Raw genomic sequence first — 23,573 nt, forward strand, 5'->3', positions numbered from 1 at the left:
CGGTTCCTAGGGGTCCTAGTGGACGGTCAGGGCTGTCCTTCCACATGCCTGCACCGACCCACCGTCATGAATAAACATATTCAAATTACCATAACCTCAATAAAAACACACACAGGGTTCATAACAGATCTCAACATGTAGATGATATTAAAAACAACAATAATAAACAATAAGCTGGTTTATTAAAGTGTTTTGTGATCAGGCATGTGTGAGGACAGCTCTGAGGAGCGGTGACCTCTACCAGCGCTGAGAGGAAAACACCGGAGCGGGAGGACCTCGGAAAACACCAGATCTACACGGTTACATGCGCTGTGTTGTGAGCGCGTTGAGAGCTTGTAGATCTGCGCCTTTTCCTCTGATAGGCTGCAGCTTTTAGGAAGGAGGGGATCTATTGATCTACTATTACACTGTACTAGATCTACAGATTACACTGGATCTACCAGATTAGAGATAACAGACCACATATAATGGAGGGTTTAACAGAGGGGTGAGAGACCTCCACACACACAGCCTCTCTCTCTCTCTCTATGCGGGGTGAGAGACCTCCACACACACAGGCTCTCTCTCCTCCAGGCAGCGGGCTGACAGCAGAGCCTCAGCCCGGACACAGTGACTCTAGCCCGGGTTCAGGTTGTTCCTCCTCCCGCTGATCCTCCTCTCCTCCTTGTTCTCCTCCTGATACACATAAACATGGTGAGTGTGTGTGTGTGTATGTGTATAGTGTGTATATATGTGTGTATAGTGTGTATTAGTGTGTTTATTAACACAGAGTGTTTATTCTCATGACTTTAAAGCTTCACTGGATATGAATGGAGCTTCATGTTGTTTAGCTAACATGCTAACATGCTAACTGACACCGTTTAATTCACTGTGTGTGTGTGTGTGTGTGTGTGTGTGTGTGTGTGTGTGTGTGTGTGTGTGTGTGTGTGTGTGTGTGTGTGTGTGTGTGTGTGTGTGTGTGTGTTAGCATCACCTACTATTGCTGTGTGTGTGTGTGTGTGTGTGTGTGTGTGTGTGTGTGTGTGTGTGTGTGTGTGTGTGCGTGTGTGTGTTGGCATCACCTAATATTTGTGAGTGTGTGTGTGTGTGTGTGTGTGTGTGTGTGTGTGTGTGTGTGTGTGTGTGTGTACGTCCCAGAAAGTATCAAATCTACACGCTCACAGTGAGCTGTTGTTGTACTATGACTTAGTGGGCTTGTAGATCGGCTTTTTTTCTGTGTCAAGGCTCACAGACAGACAGACAGACAGACAGACAGCAGTGTGTTTAAATGGCTCATAATAATGTAATAAACTCATTTAAGTATTAATATCACTACATGATGTGAATTCACCATGTTTTATGAATTAGATAAGTATTGATGCAACCATTCACCGTGTGTGTGTGTGTGTGTGTGTGTGTGTTTGTTTGTGTGTGTGTGGTTAATCAGTGTCTTTGAAACAAGGGGTGTGTGTTTATTTGTGTGTGGTTGATGTGTGTTTGTGGGTGTTTATGTGGTTCAGATCTGTGATAAGGTGTGTGTGTGTGTGTGTGTGTGTGTGTGTGGGGGGGGGGGGGGGGGGGGCTCAGAGGATTCTACTATCAAGGAGTTCAAGGAGTCAAACAATGTTCACTTGTATTTTAAGGACAGGAATTATTTTAGTTTAGAGTTTGTCAGGAGTCTAGAACCTTGATGTGTGTCTGTAGGTCATTACATATTACAAGTACTTAGACAGAGGAGTAGACGGACAGAGGAGTAGACGGACAGACAGACAGGTATATCTGCACACTGACCCTCTGAGGCTCGTATAGAACAGATCTTAAAGACCAGACCCATTGACAGATGTTTCCTCCTTTTGGGCCTCCTTTGCCTAAACTTTTTAGGCATAATTATGTTCTTTTTTTTTTACTATTTTGAAAAACATATTATTAATAGTTCAAATAGAGCACCGAAGTCTGACGTCATTTACTCATCTTACCTGGGTTGCATTTTTCCCCCGCCGTTCTGAATCCACATAGACGTGTTTAATATCACCTCAAATAAGAACTGTGTTCCAAAAATAAACTAATGATCCCGGCGGTTTGACTCTTATGGATATGAAGCATCAACTGACGGTGAGAAAACCATAATGTTACTTCCACCGAATGAGTTACATTTTTGCCAGAAACATAAGTGACTGACTATCATAAACGATACAGAACCTCCTCCCTGACAATATCACAGAGACAGTTTGTTTATTTTTGGACCACAATTCTTATATGAGACGATTCTATGATGACCCAATGTTATTCTCCATAGAGACATGACTTTACCAACCAGGGGATGAACGAGTGACGTCAGGACTTCTGTACCTCATAGTCGATCTACAAGCTCACAGCGTGTCGTTGTAGATCGTCTATTTGAACTATTTAAACAATACCTAAAAAGTCAGGGCATAATGCGTAAGGCTTTGTACTTTGAGCCGTCCACTGATCTACAAACTATAGACCAGTGAGTCCTAGTAGAAGGTCTTATTAGTCTGTTTTTAGATCTGTAGTTTTGATTTGAGTGACATGGAGACGTTAGTGAACCATGAGGTCAGTGTAGTGGACATGACACTGAATGAATGAATGAATGAATGAATGAATGAATGAATGGCTCAATGAATGAATGAATGAATGAATGAATGAATGGCTCAATGCTGCTGATAAAAGAGGATAGAACATCTTCTTCTTTTCTCTCTACACCAAAGCTCTTCTAAAACTGATCTACAAGCTCACAATGTGTTGTGGTGAGCCTCTAAGAGACGTGTGTGTGTGTGTGTGTGTGTGTGTAGAATACTGTAACATACTGTTGGTCTGGGAAGAGGATGCATGTTATATCTGTGTTATAAATATGAGATATTATATATGTGTTGTCAGGCAGAAAGCAACTTTTATGTTTAATACATCAGGGTTATTGAACAGCCTTTATGTGTGTGTGTGTGTGTGTGGGGCTGTTCAATAACACCGATTTATAAACCCACACACACACACACACACACACACACACACACACACACACACACAGGCTGTTCAATAACACTGATTTATAAACCCACACACACACACACACACATAAAGGCTGTTCAATAACACTGATTTATAAACCCACACACAGATATAGAGGACGTATACATGTAGATCACTCAACAGCTATACAACCAGACATCAGAACATCAAAGCTACATCACATATTATTAATGATACGGTACCATGCAAACATGGAACCAACTCACACCAAATACACTTAGAATGTAAACCATATCTACTAAACATCCATCCATAACTACACAATATATGTGATTGCACTATAAGAGTTTATTACTCAAAATAACTATTGTCAACTCAATGCACGTTCTCTTACCAGCACGCGTCTGCAATGTAAACCACATTGATATCGCTCTACTGAATATCGCTCTACTGCAGGGGTCTTCAACAGGGGGTCCGGGACCCCTAGGGGGTCCTCAGAGTTACTACAGCCAAAATCTTTGTGTGATATGTTTTTTTTTTTTACCTTAACCACTTGAACCCTAGCATCCCTTTTCTGAGGAGAACTTTAGCCAACAATAGCAGATCTACACACAGAAAAATAAAGGTGCCAACTGGAACCAAAACTGGTTCTTCAGAGTGACGCCATAGAAGAACCATTTTTGGTTCCAGAAAGAACTTTTCAGACCATTTATTTGAATGGTTCTATCAAGAACCCAAACCCCTTGAAGCGTATGAACTTCATCAACCGGCTGAAATGGGTTTGTTGAAAATAGCAGATCTTGTAGATCTGCTATTTTCGATGAACGTCTGCCTATTAGTTCAAAGGTTCCTCATAGAACTTGGACAAAAAAAGGTTCTCTAGAACTAGATGAGTAACATGAAGAACCAGTCACTAGATCAAATGGTTCTTTAGTAGTTGATGGTTCTTCGTGGGAACCATATAGCCTTTTAAAGAACCATTTAAGAACCATTATTTTTCTGTGTGTACAAGCTCACAACGCCTCGCGCTGCGAGGCGTTGTGAGCTTGTAGATCGTCTATTTTTGGCAAAGAGGTATAGGTGTAGAGGGAAAAAAGAACTGTTGACGTAAACAAAAAAAGTTGAATCTAAAACACAATATAGAGGGGGGTCCCTGCTTCATCTCTCTCTCAGCTAGGGGGTCCTTAGGGCTGAAAACGTTGAGGACCCCTGCTCTACTGATTAACGCTCTACTGAAGAAAATACTGCAGCGCACAACAAGTGAAGGAGGAAAACAACTTACTACACATGAGCACCAACACAAAATATAAGAGAAAGTTCTACTCAATACACCTGCGTTTCCACTAAATATGGATGTTTGCTGTAACACTAACTTAACCTAATTCTTCCCATAAAATCGTCCCCCCGAATGCACACATTTCACCAGATTCAGAACCTCAAAGAACAATGTATGACAAATGGGGTTTACACGCTAAACAAACTCTTTTACAGGGTTCCCACGGTCATGAAATTCCTGGAAATATTTTGAAATTAGAAAAACAGTTTTCCAGGCCCTGGAAAAGGTTTGGAATTAATCAAATGGTTTGGAAAATGTTCAAAACTGTTAGTTTTCAGGATTCAAATTCTAAAATGGCAAAAGTAGCAGATCTACAAGCTCGAAACGCGTCGCTTCGCGCCGCGTTTCGAGCTTGTAGATCTGCTACTTTTGATGCTTTTGTGTGACACCGTAGATGAGAGGTTTCTGCCCGACAGCAACGAAATACATTGTTTTTGTCAAACATTAGGTGAAAGACAGGTAAAATGTGGTAACATGCAGTGCTACTTTGATACGTTGTTAGCTTGTAGATCTGTTCTTTTTGTCACGTGACAACCTTCGCTCGAGTCCGTCTCAGGGCATTGATGGCACACTGGATTAAGAGTCTCATTATTGCACTGTATGATTTCTATAGTCCTGGAAATGGGGTGAAATACTTTGGAAAAGTTTTGAAAATTCATTGTTAAAAACGTGTGGGAACACATGGCCACAGGTGGAAATATCCATGACGTCACCAGACACGTGGGTAAAAACAAGAATACGAGCCCTTTCTGTCCGTTAGAGTTGGCCCCTTACCAGTGTAATCATGGCTGGTGGTTCATACTCTACAGTTGGATTCTGCCTGACAGAGATGAGTTGTAGGTCGTCTTTGTGTTAAAAGGCTTGTAGCCTTTAACACAGTTTGAGGTAATTGTTGTTTTCTGTGTTTATCTTTGTGTTTATCTTTGTGTTTCTCTTCATTATGTCTTTAGTAAAGACACTATGGTCTATAATATGTTGGTAGTTTGTAAGGAAAGCACCTGAAGCACCTAAACGTGCTGCTCTATAAACACACATGACTTCACTTCACTAGCATAAACAATACGTTACTATTTACTGTAAACACTTAGAGGTGTGTGTGTGTGTGTGTGTGTGTGTGTGTGATACACATTGTAAATGAATCCATTCATTGTGGGAACAATGAATTGGCTGTTTAAATAGCAGATCTACAATAGAGCATTTTGGGGAGAGCATTCCACAGGGTATGGGGGGCAGCAAGAGCTCCATTGCCCCAGGTACTGTACTTGGTCCTGGGGACCCCCAGGTACTGTACTTGGTCCTGGGGACCCCCAGGTACAGTATTTAGTTGTGTATAAATGCATGTTCTGTAGTTTTAGAATGAAACACTGTTCTAGTGGTAGTGGCTCAGGGTAGAGGCCGGATTGGAACCGTGAGGTTCTCAGTTGGATCCGGGTTCCCCCAGAATTAGTGTCAAAGTGTCCTTGAGCAACACACTGAACCCCTAATTACTCCTGATGAGCAGGTTGCCTTGCATGGTTTCCTCTGCCATGTGTGTGTGTGTGTGTGTGTGTGTGTGTGTGTGTGTGTGTGTGTGTGTGTGTGTGTGTGTGTGTGTGTGTGTGTGAGAGTGAGAGTGAGTGAGTGAGTGAGTGAGTGAGTGAGTGAGTGAGTGAGTGAGTGAGTGAGTGAGTGAGTGAGTGAGTGAGTGAGTGAGTGAGTGAGTGAGTGAGTGAGTGAGTGAGTGAGTGAGTGAGTGAGTGAGTGAGTGAGTGAGTGAGTGAGTGAGTGAGTGAGTGAGTGAGTGAGTGAGTGAGTGAGTGAGTGAATGTAATGCACAATCTATGTAAAGCGCTTTGGATAAATGCTTTACAGCACATGCAGTCGTTTGACTCGTTTCCTAATATTTTGTCCAAGAAAAGTGACATAACCGACTGGACTGTATGTCTCTAGTCTGTATTGACGTCATAACCAACTGGACTGTATGTCTCTAGTCTGTATTGACATCATAACCAACTGGACTGTATGTCTCTAGTCTGTATTGACATCATAACCAACTGGACTGTATGTCTCTAGTCTGTATTGACATCATAACCAACTGGACTGTATGTCTCTAGTCTGTATTGACATCATAACCAACTGGACTGTATGTCTCTAGTCTGTCTTAACTCTTTTACCTTCCCTGCCAGAGAGAAAACAAATTGCAAAAATAGGTAAAATGTGAATTTTGTCTCCGTTTATTTTTTAACATTGAAGTGAATGGAGCAGAAAATCTTCGCATCGCGTTATCTCCTGCTTCCTTTGTGATAAACGGAAAATAAAATATATATTTCTCGTCGATGGCAGGAAAAGAGTTAAACATCATAACTAACATGTCTCTATGTAAAGTCCAGACAAAGGTTGTATGAAGGTTATGGTGTTGGAGCTCCAAAGCCAAACCTTGTAATCACTGTGCAAACATTTAGACTCTAGACGTTGTTATTCACTCTATGACCTGTCTGACTGTTACTGTATGTTACTGTATGTTACTATGTTACTATGTACTGTTACTGTATGTTACTATGTTACTATGTTACTATGTACTGTTACTGTATGTTACTATGTTACTATGTACTGTTACTGTATGTTACTATGTTACTATGTACTGTTACTGTATGTTACTATGTACTGTTACTCTATGTTACTATGTTACTATGTACTGTTACTGTATGTTACTATGTTACTATGTACTGTTACTGTACTACTATGTACTGTTACTGTATGTTACTATGTACTGTTACTCTATGTTACTATGTTACTATGTACTGTTACTGTACTACTATGTACTGTTACTGTATGTTACTATGTACTGTTACTCTATGTTACTATGTTACTATGTACTGTTACTCTATGTTACTATGTTACTATGTACTGTTACTGTATGTTACTATGTTACTATGTACTGTTACTGCATGTTACTATGTTACTATGTACTGTTACTGTATGTTACTATGTACTGTTACTGTATGTTACTATGTACTGTTACTCTATGCATGTAGGCAGCCTCGTCATGCGGTGTTACTATAGATCAGGGGTCTTCAACAGGGGGTCCGGGACCCCTAGGGGGTCCTCATAGTTACTACAGGGGGACCGTCAAATCTGTGTGTGATAGGATCTTTTTCTCTTTTTTATAACATTAACCACTTGAACCCTATAGCAACCCTATTCTGAGGGGAACATTAGCCAAAAATTGCCGATCTACAAGCTCTCAACGCCTCACGCTGCGAGGCGTTGAGAGCTTGTAGATCGGCTAGGAGCAAACCAAGTACAGAGACAAAGGTCAAGTTTACTAAGTTATGGAGGGTTTAAGTGGTTAAATGTATGAGATAAACAAAACACATTAATTTACACAAAGTTGATACAATGAAGCTATCTTTTAAAGACATTAAAGGACCTTGAAACATTGATGCTGAATTATGTTCACTCACATGGCTCCTCCTCCTTTCTGTTTCCCAGGGTGTGATTGGTGTGCAGCTGGTGGTTACCATGGTGATGGCCAGTGTCATCTCTAAAATCATTCCTCATTATTCCTTCGCAAGATGGCTTCTGTGCAGCGGAGGGTAATTATGACTCAATGTGTTTATTTATGACTCAATGTGTTTATTTATGACTCAATGTGTTTATTTATAAAACAACTGTAAAGAAATAATGCTTTAGTTATGATTCATTCTGTGATGTCATATCCTACACTGTGATGTCATTTCCTCCACTGTGATGTCATTTCCTGTGCAGTCTCCACTGGTACCAGCATCCTACAGATGAGGAGTTGAGGACTCTAGCTGGAAAACAACACAAAGGACAGAAGAAGAAAGACAGGTGTGTGTGTGTGTGTGTGTGTGTGTGTGTGTGTGTGTGTGTGTGTGTGTGTGTGTGTGTGTGTGTGTGTGTGTGTGTGTGTGTGTGTGTGTGTGTGTGTGTGTGTGTGTGTGTGTGTGTGTGTGTGTGTGTGTGTGGTGACGGCCCACAATGGTCCGTCTGTCACCCCGTTGTCTTTGAAATCAAGGGTCCCCAAACATTTCAGGCTGGGACTCCCCAAAATAATCCTATTTGAACCCCCCCACCCTGAACAAGCACTTGGAATTGTGGGTATTACATTTAGTAACATTGTGAAAATGAGCTCAATAGTTATTTTGGGTTTGGAGCATTTACATAAAAATGAGCTCAATACTGTTATATATATATATATATATATATATATATATATATATATATATATATATATATATATATATATATATATATATATATATATTATAATTATAAAACTGTTATTTTGGGGTGGGAGCATTTACATTTAACATTTCACGTTGTGTGCTGCGTCGCGTCTATTCCAACGAGGGATTGGATTACATCCAGACCGGGCGAGACCTAGAACAGTGGTTCTCAAACTTTTTCATGTCAAGGACCCCCAAATTGACACCTATTAGCCCGCGGACCCCCATTTCAAAAGATATGCCAGGGACCCCCATAAGAGACGATTTTTACAGTGATTCTCAACCATTTTAATTTCAAGGACCCCCAGTTTGACATGCATTAGGCTATGGACCCCCATTTAATGGCATTTATATTTCTGGGACCCCAATTCATATTGTAAAATCAATGTTGATTTAACTCTGAGAGTGTACAAATGGAACCAAATGGACCCGTTAGGGTCCATTTGGTTCCATTTGTACACTCAGAGTTACAGACCCAAAAGGGTCCATTTGGTTCCTATCCATCATTTAGCTGGGGACCCCCTGGAACCCCCTCAAGTACCCCTGGGGGTCCCCGGACCCCACATTGAGAACCAATGCTTTAGAAAGCCTGTGTTTAAAAGCTGCTTCATAGATGTGATGAACTGGGTTGTGTTTTGGAATGCAGCCTACAGTACTTTGATTGTTTGGTGAATTATATTTAGTTTCTTTGGTTTAATTGAAACATCATTCATTGGTTGGCTTTTTGGTTTATTTTGCATTTGCTCTGTGCTCTCCTAAAGAAGTAAAGAAACCACACGAGGAAGAGCTCACTATAAAATACAAAAAAAAAGGAGAAATAATGCTGCTATTTTAATCTGCTATTTTGGTATAAATCAGGCATTACATCATGGCTCGCCAACAAGGTTTTGTCGACTAAAATCTAATGATATTTAGTCAACTAAAACTAAACTAAAACAACATATCAGATGACTAAAATATGACTAAAACTAAATGGAATTGTATTCAAAGGACAATGACAAAAAAAAACTATGTCAAAATGAACAGTGATAGTAAGATAATAATCTAAATGAAAAGCTTGTTCTTATGAAGGAACAAGCAGGCAGACAGACAGACAGACAGACAGACAGACAGACAGACAGACAGACAGACATGTTGCCGCATGCATTGAGTGTTTTATGGTGTTCTCTAAAACTTGACTTCAACTAAAAGTTAATCCTTACTGTGTGTGTGTGTGTGTGTGTGTGTGTGTGTGGGGGGGGGGGGGGGGGGCTAATCCTCCTGGTCAAAGACATAGCGCTGTCGTTGTGCCAGCCTCGTGGCACCTCCTTTTGTTGCCCTAATGCCCCACACACAGGGAAGCTGTCTGAGCCTTCTCTAAAACACTCTGGACAACGCTCCACACGTCCTAGACTCTTCTCTCTTCTCTAAAACACTCTGGACAACGCTCCACACGTCCTAGACTCTTCTCTCTTCTCTAAAACACTCTGGACAACGCTCCACACGTCCTAGACTCTTCTCTCTTCTCTAAAACACTCTGGACAACGCTCCACACGTCCTAGACTCTTCTCTCTTCTCTAAAACACTCTGGACAACGCTCCACACGTCCTAGACTCTTCTCTCTTCTCTAAAACACCCTGGACAACGCTCCACACGTCCTAGACTCTTCTCTCTTCTCTAAAACACTCTGGACAACGCTCCACACGTCCTAGACTCTTCTCTCTTCTCTAAAACACTCTGGACAACGCTCCACACGTCCTAGACTCTTCTCTCTTCTCTAAAACACCCTGGACAACGCTCCACACGTCCTAGACTCTTCTCTCTTCTCTAAAACAACGCTCCACACATCCTAGACTCTTCTCTCTTCTCTAAAACACTCTGGACAACGCTCCACACGTCCTAGACTCTTCTCTCTTCTCTAAAACACTCTGGACAACGCTCCACACATCCTACACTCTTCTCTCTTCTCTAAAACACCCTGGACAACGCTCCACACGTCCTAGACTCTTCTCTCTTCTCTAAAACACTCTGGACAACGCTCCACACGTCCTAGACTCTTCTCTCTTCTCTAAAACACCCTGGACAACGCTCCACACGTCCTAGACTCTTCTCTCTTCTCTAAAACACTCTGGACAACGCTCCACACGTCCTAGACTCTTCTCTCTTCTCTAAAACACTCTGGACAACGCTCCACACGTCCTAGACTCTTCTCTCTTCTCTAAAACACTCTGGACAACGCTCCACACGTCCTAGACTCTTCTCTCTTCTCTAAAACACTCTGGACAACGCTCCACACGTCCTAGACTCTTCTCTCTTCTCTAAAACACTCTGGACAACGCTCCACACGTCCTAGACTCTTCTCTCTTCTCTAAAACACTCTGGACAACGCTCCACACGTCCTAGACTCTTCTCTCTTCTCTAAAACACTCTGGACAACGCTCCACACGTCCTAGACTCTTCTCTCTTCTCTAAAACACTCTGGACAACGCTCCACACGTCCTAGACTCTTCTCTCTTCTCTAAAACACTCTGGACAACGCTCCACACGTCCTAGACTCTTCTCTCTTCTCTAAAACACTCTGGACAACGCTCCACACGTCCTAGACTCTTCTCTCTTCTATAAAACACTCTGGACAACGCTCCACACGTCCTAGACTCTTCTCTCTTCTCTAAAACACTCTGGACAACGCTCCACACGTCCTAGACTCTTCTCTCTTCTCTAAAACACTCTGGACAACGCTCCACACGTCCTAGACTCTTCTCTCTTCTCTAAAACACTCTGGACAATGCTCCACACATCCTACACTCCTCTCTCTTCAGCCCTTCTGGCTCCCAAACTGTGTAATAAACTCCCCATTGCAGTCAGAACTGCAGGCTCACTCCCAGTTTTCCGTCATAATCAGAAGACTCACCTCTCAGCCTGTAGCACTAGACCTAGTTATGACCATGCAGACGTACCTTCGTCATTTGTTACTTAGGCTTGATTTATTTTCTTGACCACAGGGACGGCATGTTATTTAGAATGATGCTAGGTTCATTGTTTACCTGTGATCCTAGTTTACTGAGACACGACACTGTCTCTGTATTCTATGTATGTGTTTACCTTGTTTACTGTAAGTCACTCTGGATGAAGAGCGGATACATGACTACATTGTAAAAGTGTAAATTGAGTCTAGAGTCTTTCTTCTCTGTTCCGTACGGGTTTCACTCATCTTTGTATTTGTATTTTGTAGTGTTTAAGTCTTATTTTTATGTTTATTTTTGTAGTGTTTTAATCTACATTTTCTGTTTATTCCTGTGGTTCCAGGAAATACAACGGTCACATTGACAACAAGCCTCTCACCATTCCTAAAGACATTGACCTGCAGCTGGAGACCAAGTCTATCACTGAGGTGGACACATTAGGTATGAATACACACATATATATATATATATATATATATATATATATATATATATATATATATATATATATATATATATATACATACAGTATATATTATTATATACACATACATACTGTATAAATATATATACAGCTGGAGACCAAGTCTATCACTGAGGTGGACACATTAGGTATGAATACACATATATATATATATATATATATATATACATACATACAGTATATATTATTATATACACATTAGGTATGAATACATACATACATACATACATACATACATACATAATTACATACATACATACATACTGTATAAATATATATTTACAGCTGGAGACCAATTCTGGAATGAAAATCTAAAATCCATATCTAAAAATATTACAATATTACATGAGACCACTCAAAGAAAAACATTAGTAATACATACATGTAAAACATTAATAATACATACATGTTGACCATGAAGTGTTTTTAATGTGTTTAATGAGTGTTATTAATACAAACCTGTGTGTTGTAGCGTTACATTACTTCCCAGAGTTCCAGTGGTTGGTAGACTTCACAGTAGCAGCTACAGTGGTCAATGTGATCACAGCGTGTTACTAACTGTGTGTGTGTGTGTGTGTGTGTGTGTGTGTGTGTGTGTGTGTGTGTGTGTGTGTGTGTGTGTGTGTGTGTGTGTGTGTGTGTGTGTGTGTGTGTGTGTGTGTGTGTGTGTGTGTGTGTGTGTTGTAGCGTTACATTACTTCCCAGAGTTCCAGTGGTTGGTAGACTTCACGGTAGCAGCTACAGTGGTGTATGTGATCACAGAGTGTTACTACAGCCTGGCTCAGCCTGCAGGAGGAGAGATGAACATCAGTGTGGTCTGGAGTCTGCTGGTCCTGTCCTTCGTCATGTATCCTTCATACCTGCTTCACTTCTACTGTTCTGTTCAATTCAGTTCAATTTTATTAAAGTGTCAAATTACAAAAAGCTGTCTCACTGACACTTTACATGTAGAGCAGAGACCCCACAGTCCATCCTGAGCAACAAGACACTTTACATGTAGAGCAGAGACCCCACAGTCCATCCTGAACAACAAGACACTTTACATGTACAGCAGAGACCCCACAGTCCATCTTGAACAACAAGACACTTTACATGTAGAACAGAGACCCCACAGTCCATCCTGAGCAACCAGACACTTTACATGTAGAACAGAGACCCCACAGTCCATCCTGAACAACAAGACACTTTACATGTAGAGCAGAGACCCCACAGTCCATCCTGAACAACAAGACACTTTACATGTAGAGCAGAGACCCCACAGTCCATCCTGAACAACAAGACACTTTACATGTAGAGCAGAGAACCCACAGTCCATCCTGAACAACAAGACACTTTACATGTAGAGCAGAGACCCCACAGTCCATCCTGAACAACAAGACACTTTACATGTAGAACAGAGACCTGACAGTCCATCCTGAACAACAAGACACTTTACATGTAGAGCAGAGACCTGACAGTCCATCCTGAACAACAAGACACTTTACATGTAGAACAGAGACCCCACAGTCCCATCCTGAACAACAAGACACTTTACATGTAGAACAGAGACCCCACAGTCCATCCTGAACAACAAGACACTTTACATGTAGAACAGAGACCCCACAGTCCATCCTGAACAACAAGACACTTTACATGTAGAACAGAGACCCCACAGTCCATCCTGAGCAACAAGACACTTTACATGTAGAGCAGAGACCTGACAGTCCCACCCAGAGCAATTTTGCGACAGTGGCAACGAAAAACTCCTCCTTAACTGGGGGATCATCCCTGAAAATATGTTTATCCACCATAAGACACTGTTCTCTCTAACAGCTCATTAGTTTAATAATAATATTAATAATAATATAATAATCCTTAACCCTTGGCAGTAAGACACTGTTCTCTCTAACAGCTCATAACTATAATAATAATAATAATAATAATAATAATAATCCTTAACCCTTGGCAGTAAGACACTGTTTTCTCTAACAGCTCATTACTATAATAATAATAATAATCCTTAACCCTTGGCAGTAAGACACTGTTCTCTCTAACAGCTCATTACTTTAAGCTGGAGGAAGGAGGAGAACGGTCTCTCTGCATCACCTTTGGGTTCTTCTTCTTCGTCAAGGCCATGGCCATCCTCATCATCACCGAGAACTACCTGGAGTTTGGACTGGAGAGTGGTGAGACAGCTGTCTGTGTGTGTGTGTGTGTGTGTGTGTGTGTGTGTGTGTGTGTGTGTGTGTGTGTGTGTCTATCTGTGTGTCTGTCTGTCTGTCTGTCTGCTCACCTCCTTACAGACAGGTATATATCAGTGGCGTACCCACCATAGAGGCAGGGCAGGCGGCCGCCTGCCCAACTAAAATCTAGCCTCCCCTAGAAAATAAAGAAAAAGACTGAAAAACAGGCAGTGAAAAAAATCCAAAGAGAATAGTGTCCGTCGGACCGCCTCGTCGCAGCCAATCACTACCGTATCCATTCCGCAGAGCGACGTCGCCTATAGTGATGCAAATGTGTGCCTTTATATTTTCATGGGGTGCCAGGAGAGCCAGCTGGGGGTCTGGGCCATCACCTGTAGGCTACTCACCTCGCATAAAAGGGGCTCTGAGTCTGAGAGCAGCTTGAGCCATTAAACTACTGTAACAACATGAAGAGACCACTGCTTAATAATTGATTGATTTATTATACTTGCATATTGTTTTTATTAACGTTTTGTAGTCAGTGTATTGTTGTTGTTAACTTGTTTCCCCCGAGATTTCCCCCCGAGATTTTTCCCCGAGTACCCCCCAGGCGAGAATAAAATCTCGCCTGCCCTAAATGTACTTTCTGGGAACGCCACTGGTATATATCTATCTTACAGTCAGGTATATACCGTAAATCCTCTAATAGTGACCTCTATTCAATTAAATACCCTCTCTCTATTAATGACCGAGGGCGCCGTTGACATAAGCAATTAAAAGCCTCCCTTCTAATAGAAGCCGACCCTTCTATTACAAGCCTCTTTTTTTCCTACTCTTTTTTTAAAGTCTGAAGACTCACGTCTCTATGGCTACTATATACGCCTGCCGTCGGTTCAAATCACTGTGACACAGAGTAATATATAAGACAACATTTAAGTAAATGTACTTAGTTACTTTACACCTCTGCAGACGAGCTGTGCAGCGTCCGTTCTGGCCGAGCAGTGTTGCCAGATTCTGCCAGAGAATAAGCAACACTGCTAGTGGCTCCCCATTGGCTTAGACTTGTCACATGACCTGTCTAAGCCAATGGGGAGCCTAGCAGCAGTGTTGCCAGATTCTGCGAGACAAATCAGCCTATGAAAACAAGCCGTGGCCACCTGTAAATGCACTGTTTATTTCACACAGTACTTGATTTCAATAAATGAACCCAGTACATTTTACTGGGTTCAAACTGACACAAAATGTTGATGTTTTCATTCTGATCTGTTTGAAAAATAGAAATAGGCCTCTCTCTTATACATGCCTCCTTTCAATAAAAGCCCGGTACCCACTACAGTTGAAACAAATACAAGCCCGGGCTACTATAAGAGGATTTACGGTATCTATCTTTCTTTAACTTCATTTCGGGTGTGTTTTGTTTTTCTAGGTTTTGCTAATTTCTCAGACAGTGCGTTACAGTTCCTGGAGCATCAGGGCTTAGAATCCCAGTAAGTACTATTACATTATCATTAATTATTACTCATTATTCTCATTGAGTGCCAGAATTGCCAGAATTATTTCTATATTATGTTGTCCCAGTGCCAGAGTTTTTTTCAAAGTAAAAAAAAAGTGCTTAGGAAGCGAGATACAGCCTTTTTCAGTTATACAGTACGCTAAACAAGGAGTGGATGGAGCTGCAAATCTTCAGATAATGATATCTTGGGTTCTGAACATGTTTTTTCAAAAACACGTCAAACACGTCATTGGCACGTTGCGCCATAGCGGTAAAAACACGTGAAACACGTTAATGCCACTCAATGAGTTAATATATTTTCATCTAGTTATGAAATACAGTTTTCCGGCCATAATTATTTATAAACTTCACAAGACCAACACTAAACTACTTCATCATAACACTGGTAACAACATATTGTATTCATGTTGCCATGACAGTATGGAGCCAGCTTGTGCCGGAAGGACAGGGGTGTTGTAATTGGCTAGCAGTAGATCCCATACCCCGGAATGGCAGCTTATGCACAGTTTGGTAGTTGCACTCCATAACCTTGCGGACACGTATCCCATAGCCTGGCAGGACATGACAGGGTGTGAGGTTATGAACATAATGTTAATAATATTTAGGAATTTAGTTCCTTGACCTGCATAACATATTGTTATAATGATGCTATTATTACATATGATAATGATATGCTAATGTATGCGTTGGTCTCCACAGGGGTCCCATATCTAAACTCACCTTCAAGCTGATTCTCGCCCTCCTCTGCTCTCTGATTGGAGCGTTCCTGACCTTCCCCGGGCTACGATTGGCCCAGATGCACCTGGATGCGCTCAACCTCACAACGGATAGGCTCACTCAGTGAGTGTTCTTCAATCTGACTCCTCCCCCTCTTCCTCACGCAGCCAATCACTGTGTTTGTTTGTTTGTTTGTTTGTTCCTTGCCGATACCGATTCCAACGTGGAAAGTGGAAGAGCCAATCAGAGTCTGTCAATCACACGGCCCCTGAGCGCAAACTCTGATTGGCTCTTCCACATTTTGGTTTCTGCAAAACGCCCACCCAGCGCTCTGAGTCATGTGACCAGACCGCTCTGTAGAACACATGATGATGTGAAGTCATGTGACCAGACCGCTCTGTAGAACACATCATAATGTGAAGTCATGTGACCAGACCGCTCTGTAGAACACATGATGATGTGAAGTCATGTGACCAGACCGCTCTGTAGAACACATCATAATGTGAAGTCATGTGACCAGACCGCTCTGTAGAACACATGATGATGTGAAGTCATGTGACCAGACCGCTCTGTAGAACACATCATAATGTGAAGTCATGTGACCAGACCGCTCTGTAGAACACATCATAATGTGAAGTCATGTGACCAGACCGCTCTGTAGAACACATGATGATGTGAAGTCATGTGACCAGACCGCTCTGTAGAACACATCATAATGTGAAGTCATGTGACCAGACCGCTCTGTAGAACACATCATAATGTGAAGTCATGTGACCAGACCGCTCTGTAGAACACATGATGATGTGAAGTCATGTGACCAGACCGCTCTGTAGAACACATGATAATGTGAAGTCATGTGACCAGACCGCTCTGTAGAACACATCATAATGTGAAGTCATGTGACCAGACCGCTCTGTAGAACACATGATGATGTGAAGTCATGTGACCAGACCGCTCTGTAGAACACATGATAATGTGAAGTCATGTGACCAGACCGCTCTGTAGAACACATCATAATGTGAAGTCATGTGACCAGACCGCTCTGTAGAACACATGATGATGTGAAGTCATGTGACCAGACCGCTCTGTAGAACACATGATGATGTGAAGTCATGTGACCAGGATGGTCTCATGAACCATCTATGGTCCAAATATATTTTTGAGGGCTGTAATTTGCCTGATGGAGGGGAAAGGAACTGGTTGGAATAACGTGTTCCTTCCACATGCTACGTCCGACCAGGGAAACTCCCCCCTGTCAGGTGACAAGAAGGTCAGTTGGCTTTCATGCACTGAAGGAAGCAGGAGCTCGGCCCTGGCCTCCCTAGGTTGGCAGAGGGAAGGTAGTGCCCAGGATTACATAGACAATTGGCACTGGGTGTAAAAAATAGGGTTACAAAATTGTGGGATAAAAAATTTAAAAATAAGAAGAAAGGAAAAAAAAGATTACATTTTAGATTATATTACATTACAGATTATATTCACACGTGGTATTAACATGTGTCATTCTGTCTCCTTCCTGTTCAGGACTCTGCTTCATATCAACTTCCTGTCTCCTCTCATCATGGTTCTGCTTTGGGTCAAACCTATTACTAAGGACTATCTAATCCTTAGTAATAGTACGGATACTGAACCCATGTAAGTATTATAATAGATACTATAATATACACACTGATACTGTACCGCTGTAAGTATTATAATAGATACTATAATATACACACTGATACTGTACCGCTGTAAGTATTATAATATAAATAATATAACAAAAATAGTGATACTGTACCACTGTAAGTATTAGGGCTGTAAATCATCTGCTATCTAACGATTCGATTCCGATTCTTACCGGTATTTTTTTTTTTAAAACAACGATTCTTGATTCAAAAACCTTTTCGATTCAAAACGATTCTCGATTCAAAACATAGGATTTCAGGATCTACTCCAGTCTGCTGGCATAAAGGCAGAGTACATATACGTAGCTTTTATTGTAAAGGTTTTATCAACTGATAATACTAATGTAAACGCACAAAGGTAAATCCAAGACAACAATTTTCTTTGTGTAAAAAAGTCTTTCTGTCTCTCTCTCTCTCTCTCTCTCTCTCTGTCTCTCTCAGAATGACAGAGCAGACCTACGATACATTACGTCTCTGGTCCATATTGCTGCTGTGTGTTCTGCGTCTGGCCATGATGAGGCGCCACCTGCAGGCCTACCTCAACCTGGCCCACAAGAACCTGCAGCAGATGAAGAAAGAGGCGGGGCGTATCAGCACCGTGGAGCTGCAGAAGATGGTGAGCTCATCTGCTAGCATAATCTGCTAGCACTGCTAGCGTAATCTGCTAGCATGTTGTTAACCTGGCGTCACCAGGCTGGTTTTCATTCAAAACTGACCCGTGTGATCCGGTCTAGGCCACGCCTACTAAAAAAAAAAGTCCGTTCTGGTTGTGTGTCCTGGTCTGAACGTGATTTTGCTCACTCCCGCTCGGTCACTCCAGCTTGACCCGGAAATAGTTTGGGCCCAATTAGTCATTTGTTTTTTGGAGGAGTGGAGTGGAGGAGCTGCGTGCGCATAGAGCGAGTGTACTTGACGCGTACGCTCGACCACTCTTCATCTCTGCAGCTCGGCTCAGCATGTTGTATCTGTTCTGTTGGTTGAGTCGTTTGGGTGTTGATTATGAGTCTGGTCTCAAGGGAAAATAAGCCAAGAATATGTAAAGTGTGCGACCGCTTTGAGCTGAGAGCAAAAGACAACATGGTTTACTACAGCCACTAACAGAAGAATCATAGTCATGCTTTAAGACAACATGGTTTACTACAGTCACTAACAGAAGAATCATAGTCATGTTTTAAGACAACATGGTTTACTACAGCCACTAACAGAAGAATCATAGTCATGCTTTAAGACAACATGGTTTACTACAGTCACTAACAGAAGAATCATAGTCATGCTTTAAGACAACATGGTTTACTACAGTCACTAACAGAAGAATAATAGTCATGCTTTAAGACAACATGGTTTACTACAGTCACTAACAGAAGAATCATAGTCATGCTTTAAGACAACATGGTTTACTACAGTCACTAACAGAAGAATCATAGTCATGCTTTAAGACAACATGGTTTACTACAGTCACTAACAGAAGAATAATAGTCATGCTTTAAGACAACATGGTTTACTACAGTCACTAACAGAAGAATCATAGTCATGCTTTAAGACAACGTGGTTTACTACAGTCACTAACAGAAGAATAATAGTCATGCTTTAAGACAACATGGTTTACTACAGTCACTAACAGAAGAATCATAGTCATGCTTTAAGACAACGTGGTTTACTACAGCCACTAACAGAAGAGGCTTTCATGGAGGCAGCAGACTTTGGCCAGGTGAGTTTTCCTGTTGTTTGAGGGTTGAACGTGAACGTCTATGAATTATGAACAGTAACATTATGATGTTGGTTCTTGTGGCTCCAGGTGGCTCGTGTTTTCTACTACCTGTGTGTGATCGCTCTGCAGTATGTGGCCCCGCTGGTCATGTTGTTACACACCACGTTACTGCTGAAGACCTTAGGTGAGTTTAATATATAACATATTAACATGTATAATAATATAATATATATTGGTCCTCAATAATTCTCATTATAAGATGTTTAACCTTATCTTCATGTTATTGGTCCTCACTAACGCTCATCATAAGATGACATCGTTTCTGTCTACTCACTATCGCCCTCATTTATCAACGCGGTGCAGATCAAATAATGGACGTAAGGCGAGATCACCTCAACTTTCTGCATTTATCAATACATCCTGACGCTGTCTTCAGCCTACGGCCCGTCTCACGTCAGGTCGGAGGCAGTTGTAGACTTTAGCTGAACTCGTTTGTTCCATTGTAGACATGTGGAGCATCATTGTCTGACCGTCTGACAGGCATCTGGACACATGTATCCACTACTAAATGTATTATCTAACACACTAATAACTAAGCGCTGTGAAAATATAACATTTTATAAACTAATTTAAACAAACTGCTTTAACAGTCATTCAGATAAGATTGCAGATCTGGCTGCATTGGCTATTTGAAAATAGCAGATCTACCATCTCACAATGAGCAAATATACGCTACGATTGGCTGTATAGGATTGCTTGATAAATGTCACTTGGACGTTGGTGTACGGCCGAATTTAAGCCAAAAAAAAAGCTAAGCTGTTTTACGCTCCGTTGATAAATGACTGCCTCTGTGTCTCATTGGTGGACTTTGGACAGTTCAGAAACCTGTCTACCAGTGACATCATCGATGGGGAATCCAAGCTAATAGAAACTCTTCCTGGAAAGTTAGCATGCTGAAATAGAAGACACTGTTCTTGCATTTATTTAACAACAAAAAGGGGGGGGGGTCAAAACTGCCTACCAATGATGTCACTGGTAGGCAGGTTTCTCAACAGTCCACAGCCCTCTTCTGAAACACAGTGAGGGCTGTGGAACCCCGGGGCATTGAGTGGTTCAGAGATCTGTGAAAAAAAATGGCACAAAATGATGGTACCACCCTGCCATGCCTAGAAACAGAAATGTGAGAGTAGACATAAACTCTGTCAGATGACACAATACGCCCCGAAACTCATCTCCATGTTCACCAGTCCGGCTTCCCTGAACTTATCGAGAACTGCCAGAATGATGAATAGATAATGATATCGACGAGGTAGACGAAGCAGATCTTTCCTTTCAGATCCTTCAGTGCAGTTTCCATCAGACGCTGAAAGGTTGCGTTAGCATTTTTCATAAGGCTTAATGAGCATTTAGTGAGGACCAATTATATGAGGATAAGGTTTAATGAGCATTTAGTGAGGACCAATTATATGAGGATAAGACTGAAAAGAGTGGAAGTGCTTCTTGAAGCATTGTTGTTGACAAGCCGCGTGTTGCCATGGCGTTTTATTGCAGGTGGTCACTCCTGGGGGGTCTATCCCCAAGAAGACCTGCCCTGTGACCACACCATGCCCTCCTCCGAGATGGGGGGGCCCACGACGCCCTTGCCGCCGGCCGCTGTGCTGGAGGCCGGGGCCCAGGCGGTAGAGGCCGGGGCCGGGGCCTCTGTGGCCCAGCTGTCCATGGCCCTGGGGGGTCTGAGGACAGTGTTCAGCCCCCTGCTGTTCAGAGGAGTCCTCTCCTTCCTCACCTGGTGGATCGCTGCCTGCCTCTTCTCCACCTCGCTGTTCGGCCTCTTCTACCACCAGTACCTAATGGCTGCATAGCACCCATGGGTGCTTGTTCCTACCACCAGTATCTAATGACTGTAGCACCCATGGGTGCTTGTTCCTACCACCAGTATCTAATGACTGTGTAGCACCCATGGGTGCTTGTTCCTACCACCAGTATCTAATGACTGTGTAGCACCCATGGGTGCTTGTTCTTACCACCAGTACCTAATGGCTGCATAGCACCCATGGGTGCTAGTTTCTACCACCAGTATCTAATGGCTGTGTAGCACCCATGGGTGCTTGTTTCTATCACCAGTATCTAATGACTGCGTAGCACCCATGGGAGCTTGTTCTTACCATCAGTATCTAATGACTGCATAGCAGCAGCACCCATGGGTGCAGGAGGACAATAAGGGGGTGTCACCCCTGACTCTTCTTCTTCTTCTAAGACCCTGATCAGAAAGTACTCTGGGTGAGGGGAGGGGGGGGGGGGGGGCTCTGACCACCTTCATCACTACTCAGACCATCGTCTTCATCACCGCCTCCATTGCTTCCTGTCCAGATGATGAAGATGATGAAGATGATGACGACATGTTGACACTCCTAGCAGCTGGACTACCTTGTTGGTCTGAACACACTGTTCGCGACCGTTTCGCGTCAGTTTCATACCGTTTCCGTTCGCCGGAAGTCCCATCCACTCCCATGTTAAAAAAAAAAACGGGACCGTCCCGTTTTTTTTTAACATGGGAGTGGATGGGACTTCCGGCGAACGGAAACGGACGCGGAACGGTCGCGAACGGACATGTGTGTATGTACACAGTTAACACACTGAACACACTGAACACAAAGAGACTAAACGGTGTGAATGAGGATGGATGTACGCTGAATAAACACTAAGTATAGGGCATAGCAGTGGCGGCCATTTTGTTCACAGAATGAAACGTGTTATGGTCATGATTCACCAGGACCCTGGATGGCTTGATTCTAGGCTTAAAATAATTGATATAAATATGTTTGGAAATGTCAATGGGAAAAATGCATTGACTATTTTGAATTGGAACCAGAAAATGGCCGCCACTGCTATGCCCTATGGAGACATAGTTGACGGTACGCTGATGTAAATGTGTCGTCATGGACTCTCCACAACGTGAGCCTGAAGCAGAGACATGAACCGCTTTATAAAATGTTCAAACATTTAAAAAAATACCACAAATTATCAACTTGACTCAATCAAGAGAAAACAAACAAATTCATGGTTAAAAGTTCAACTGCCTGTGTTGATGTTTGATGTTTCACACAGAAGCACACATGTCATCAGCGTACTGCCAAAAGTGTGTGTGTGTGTGTGTGTGTGTGTGTGTGTGTGTGTGTGTGTGTGTGTGTGTGTAAAAGTCTTAAGGTGGAGCCACAGCACAGAGAGTGTGTCCATCCACCGGGGGCAGCAGTGAGTAACCGTCACCCAGTCCCAGATGATTCCTACAGCACCTGTCAGTCAATCAACAGGATGATGAGGAGGAGGGGACAAAACGCACTGGGATGGGAGCCCCCCCCCCCCTCAGTGTATTTAAATGACTGGCTACCAAGGTACAGAGAGCTGAATTGTGACATCACTACCACTAGAGGGCGCTAATCCCCCCTGTGTCAGAGTAATTTTTTTGTGTATTGAAATTCCCATATAGAAATGTTACATTGTGTCATATAAGAACTGTGTTCCTACAATGAACAAAACCTGGAGGTTTGACTCATATGGAGATAAAGCATCATTTTATGTATAATATCATATGGATATAAACCATCCTTTTATATATAATATCATATGGATAAATAAATAAATACATCTCTAAACAGACGTTATCAAATGAAGTGAATATGATAAAGGACACAGAGTCACATTCCTGACAGAGTCTCTGAGGTGATCAGTTTATTTGTGGAACACAGTTCTTATCAGGATCGTCACCGTTATAAATACATTATAAGCTGACCATTAATTGTCGCTGAAATAATTGCCATTAACGATTTAATTGTGTTTGGTGAACATTA

At 42.2% G+C, this 23,573-nt stretch overlaps 1 protein-coding gene across 2 annotated transcripts; it reads left to right on the top strand.

Annotated features, from left to right (window-relative positions):
- The first annotated feature begins 376 nt into the window (after positions 1-376).
- tmem161b (transmembrane protein 161B) lies at positions 377-22,437 on the top strand. Of its 2 annotated transcripts, XM_084054105.1 has the most exons (13): positions 377-693; positions 7,775-7,878; positions 8,051-8,134; positions 11,818-11,915; positions 12,646-12,805; positions 13,972-14,123; positions 15,547-15,607; positions 16,333-16,473; positions 17,875-17,985; positions 18,459-18,633; positions 19,813-19,909; positions 21,277-22,182; positions 22,385-22,437. In XM_084054105.1, exons 1-12 carry the CDS (start codon positions 691-693, stop codon positions 21,585-21,587), a joined length of 1,497 nt encoding a protein of 498 aa, XP_083910231.1. In that variant the 5' UTR covers positions 377-690; the 3' UTR covers positions 21,588-22,182; positions 22,385-22,437. The 2 variants fall into 2 exon arrangements, with proteins under 2 accessions (XP_083910231.1, XP_083910232.1); XM_084054106.1 differs by lacking the exons at positions 377-693; positions 7,775-7,878; positions 8,051-8,134; positions 11,818-11,915 and adding an exon at positions 12,070-12,086.
- Positions 22,438-23,573: the final 1,136 nt, after the last annotated feature.

The sequence above is a fragment of the Gymnoscopelus microlampas genome (assembly GCF_963454915.1).
Source record: "Gymnoscopelus microlampas genome assembly, chromosome: 4".
In the NCBI taxonomy this organism is placed as follows: domain Eukaryota; kingdom Metazoa; phylum Chordata; class Actinopteri; order Myctophiformes; family Myctophidae; genus Gymnoscopelus; species Gymnoscopelus microlampas.

Excerpts from the sequence above, each read along its gene's own strand:
- tmem161b (XM_084054105.1), top strand. Across the intron at positions 17,986-18,458 it reads AGTACGGATACTGAACCCAT|AATGACAGAGCAGACCTACG; the intron begins GTAAGTATTATA and ends TGTCTCTCTCAG. Across the intron at positions 19,910-21,276 it reads GTTACTGCTGAAGACCTTAG|GTGGTCACTCCTGGGGGGTC; the intron begins GTGAGTTTAATA and ends GTTTTATTGCAG.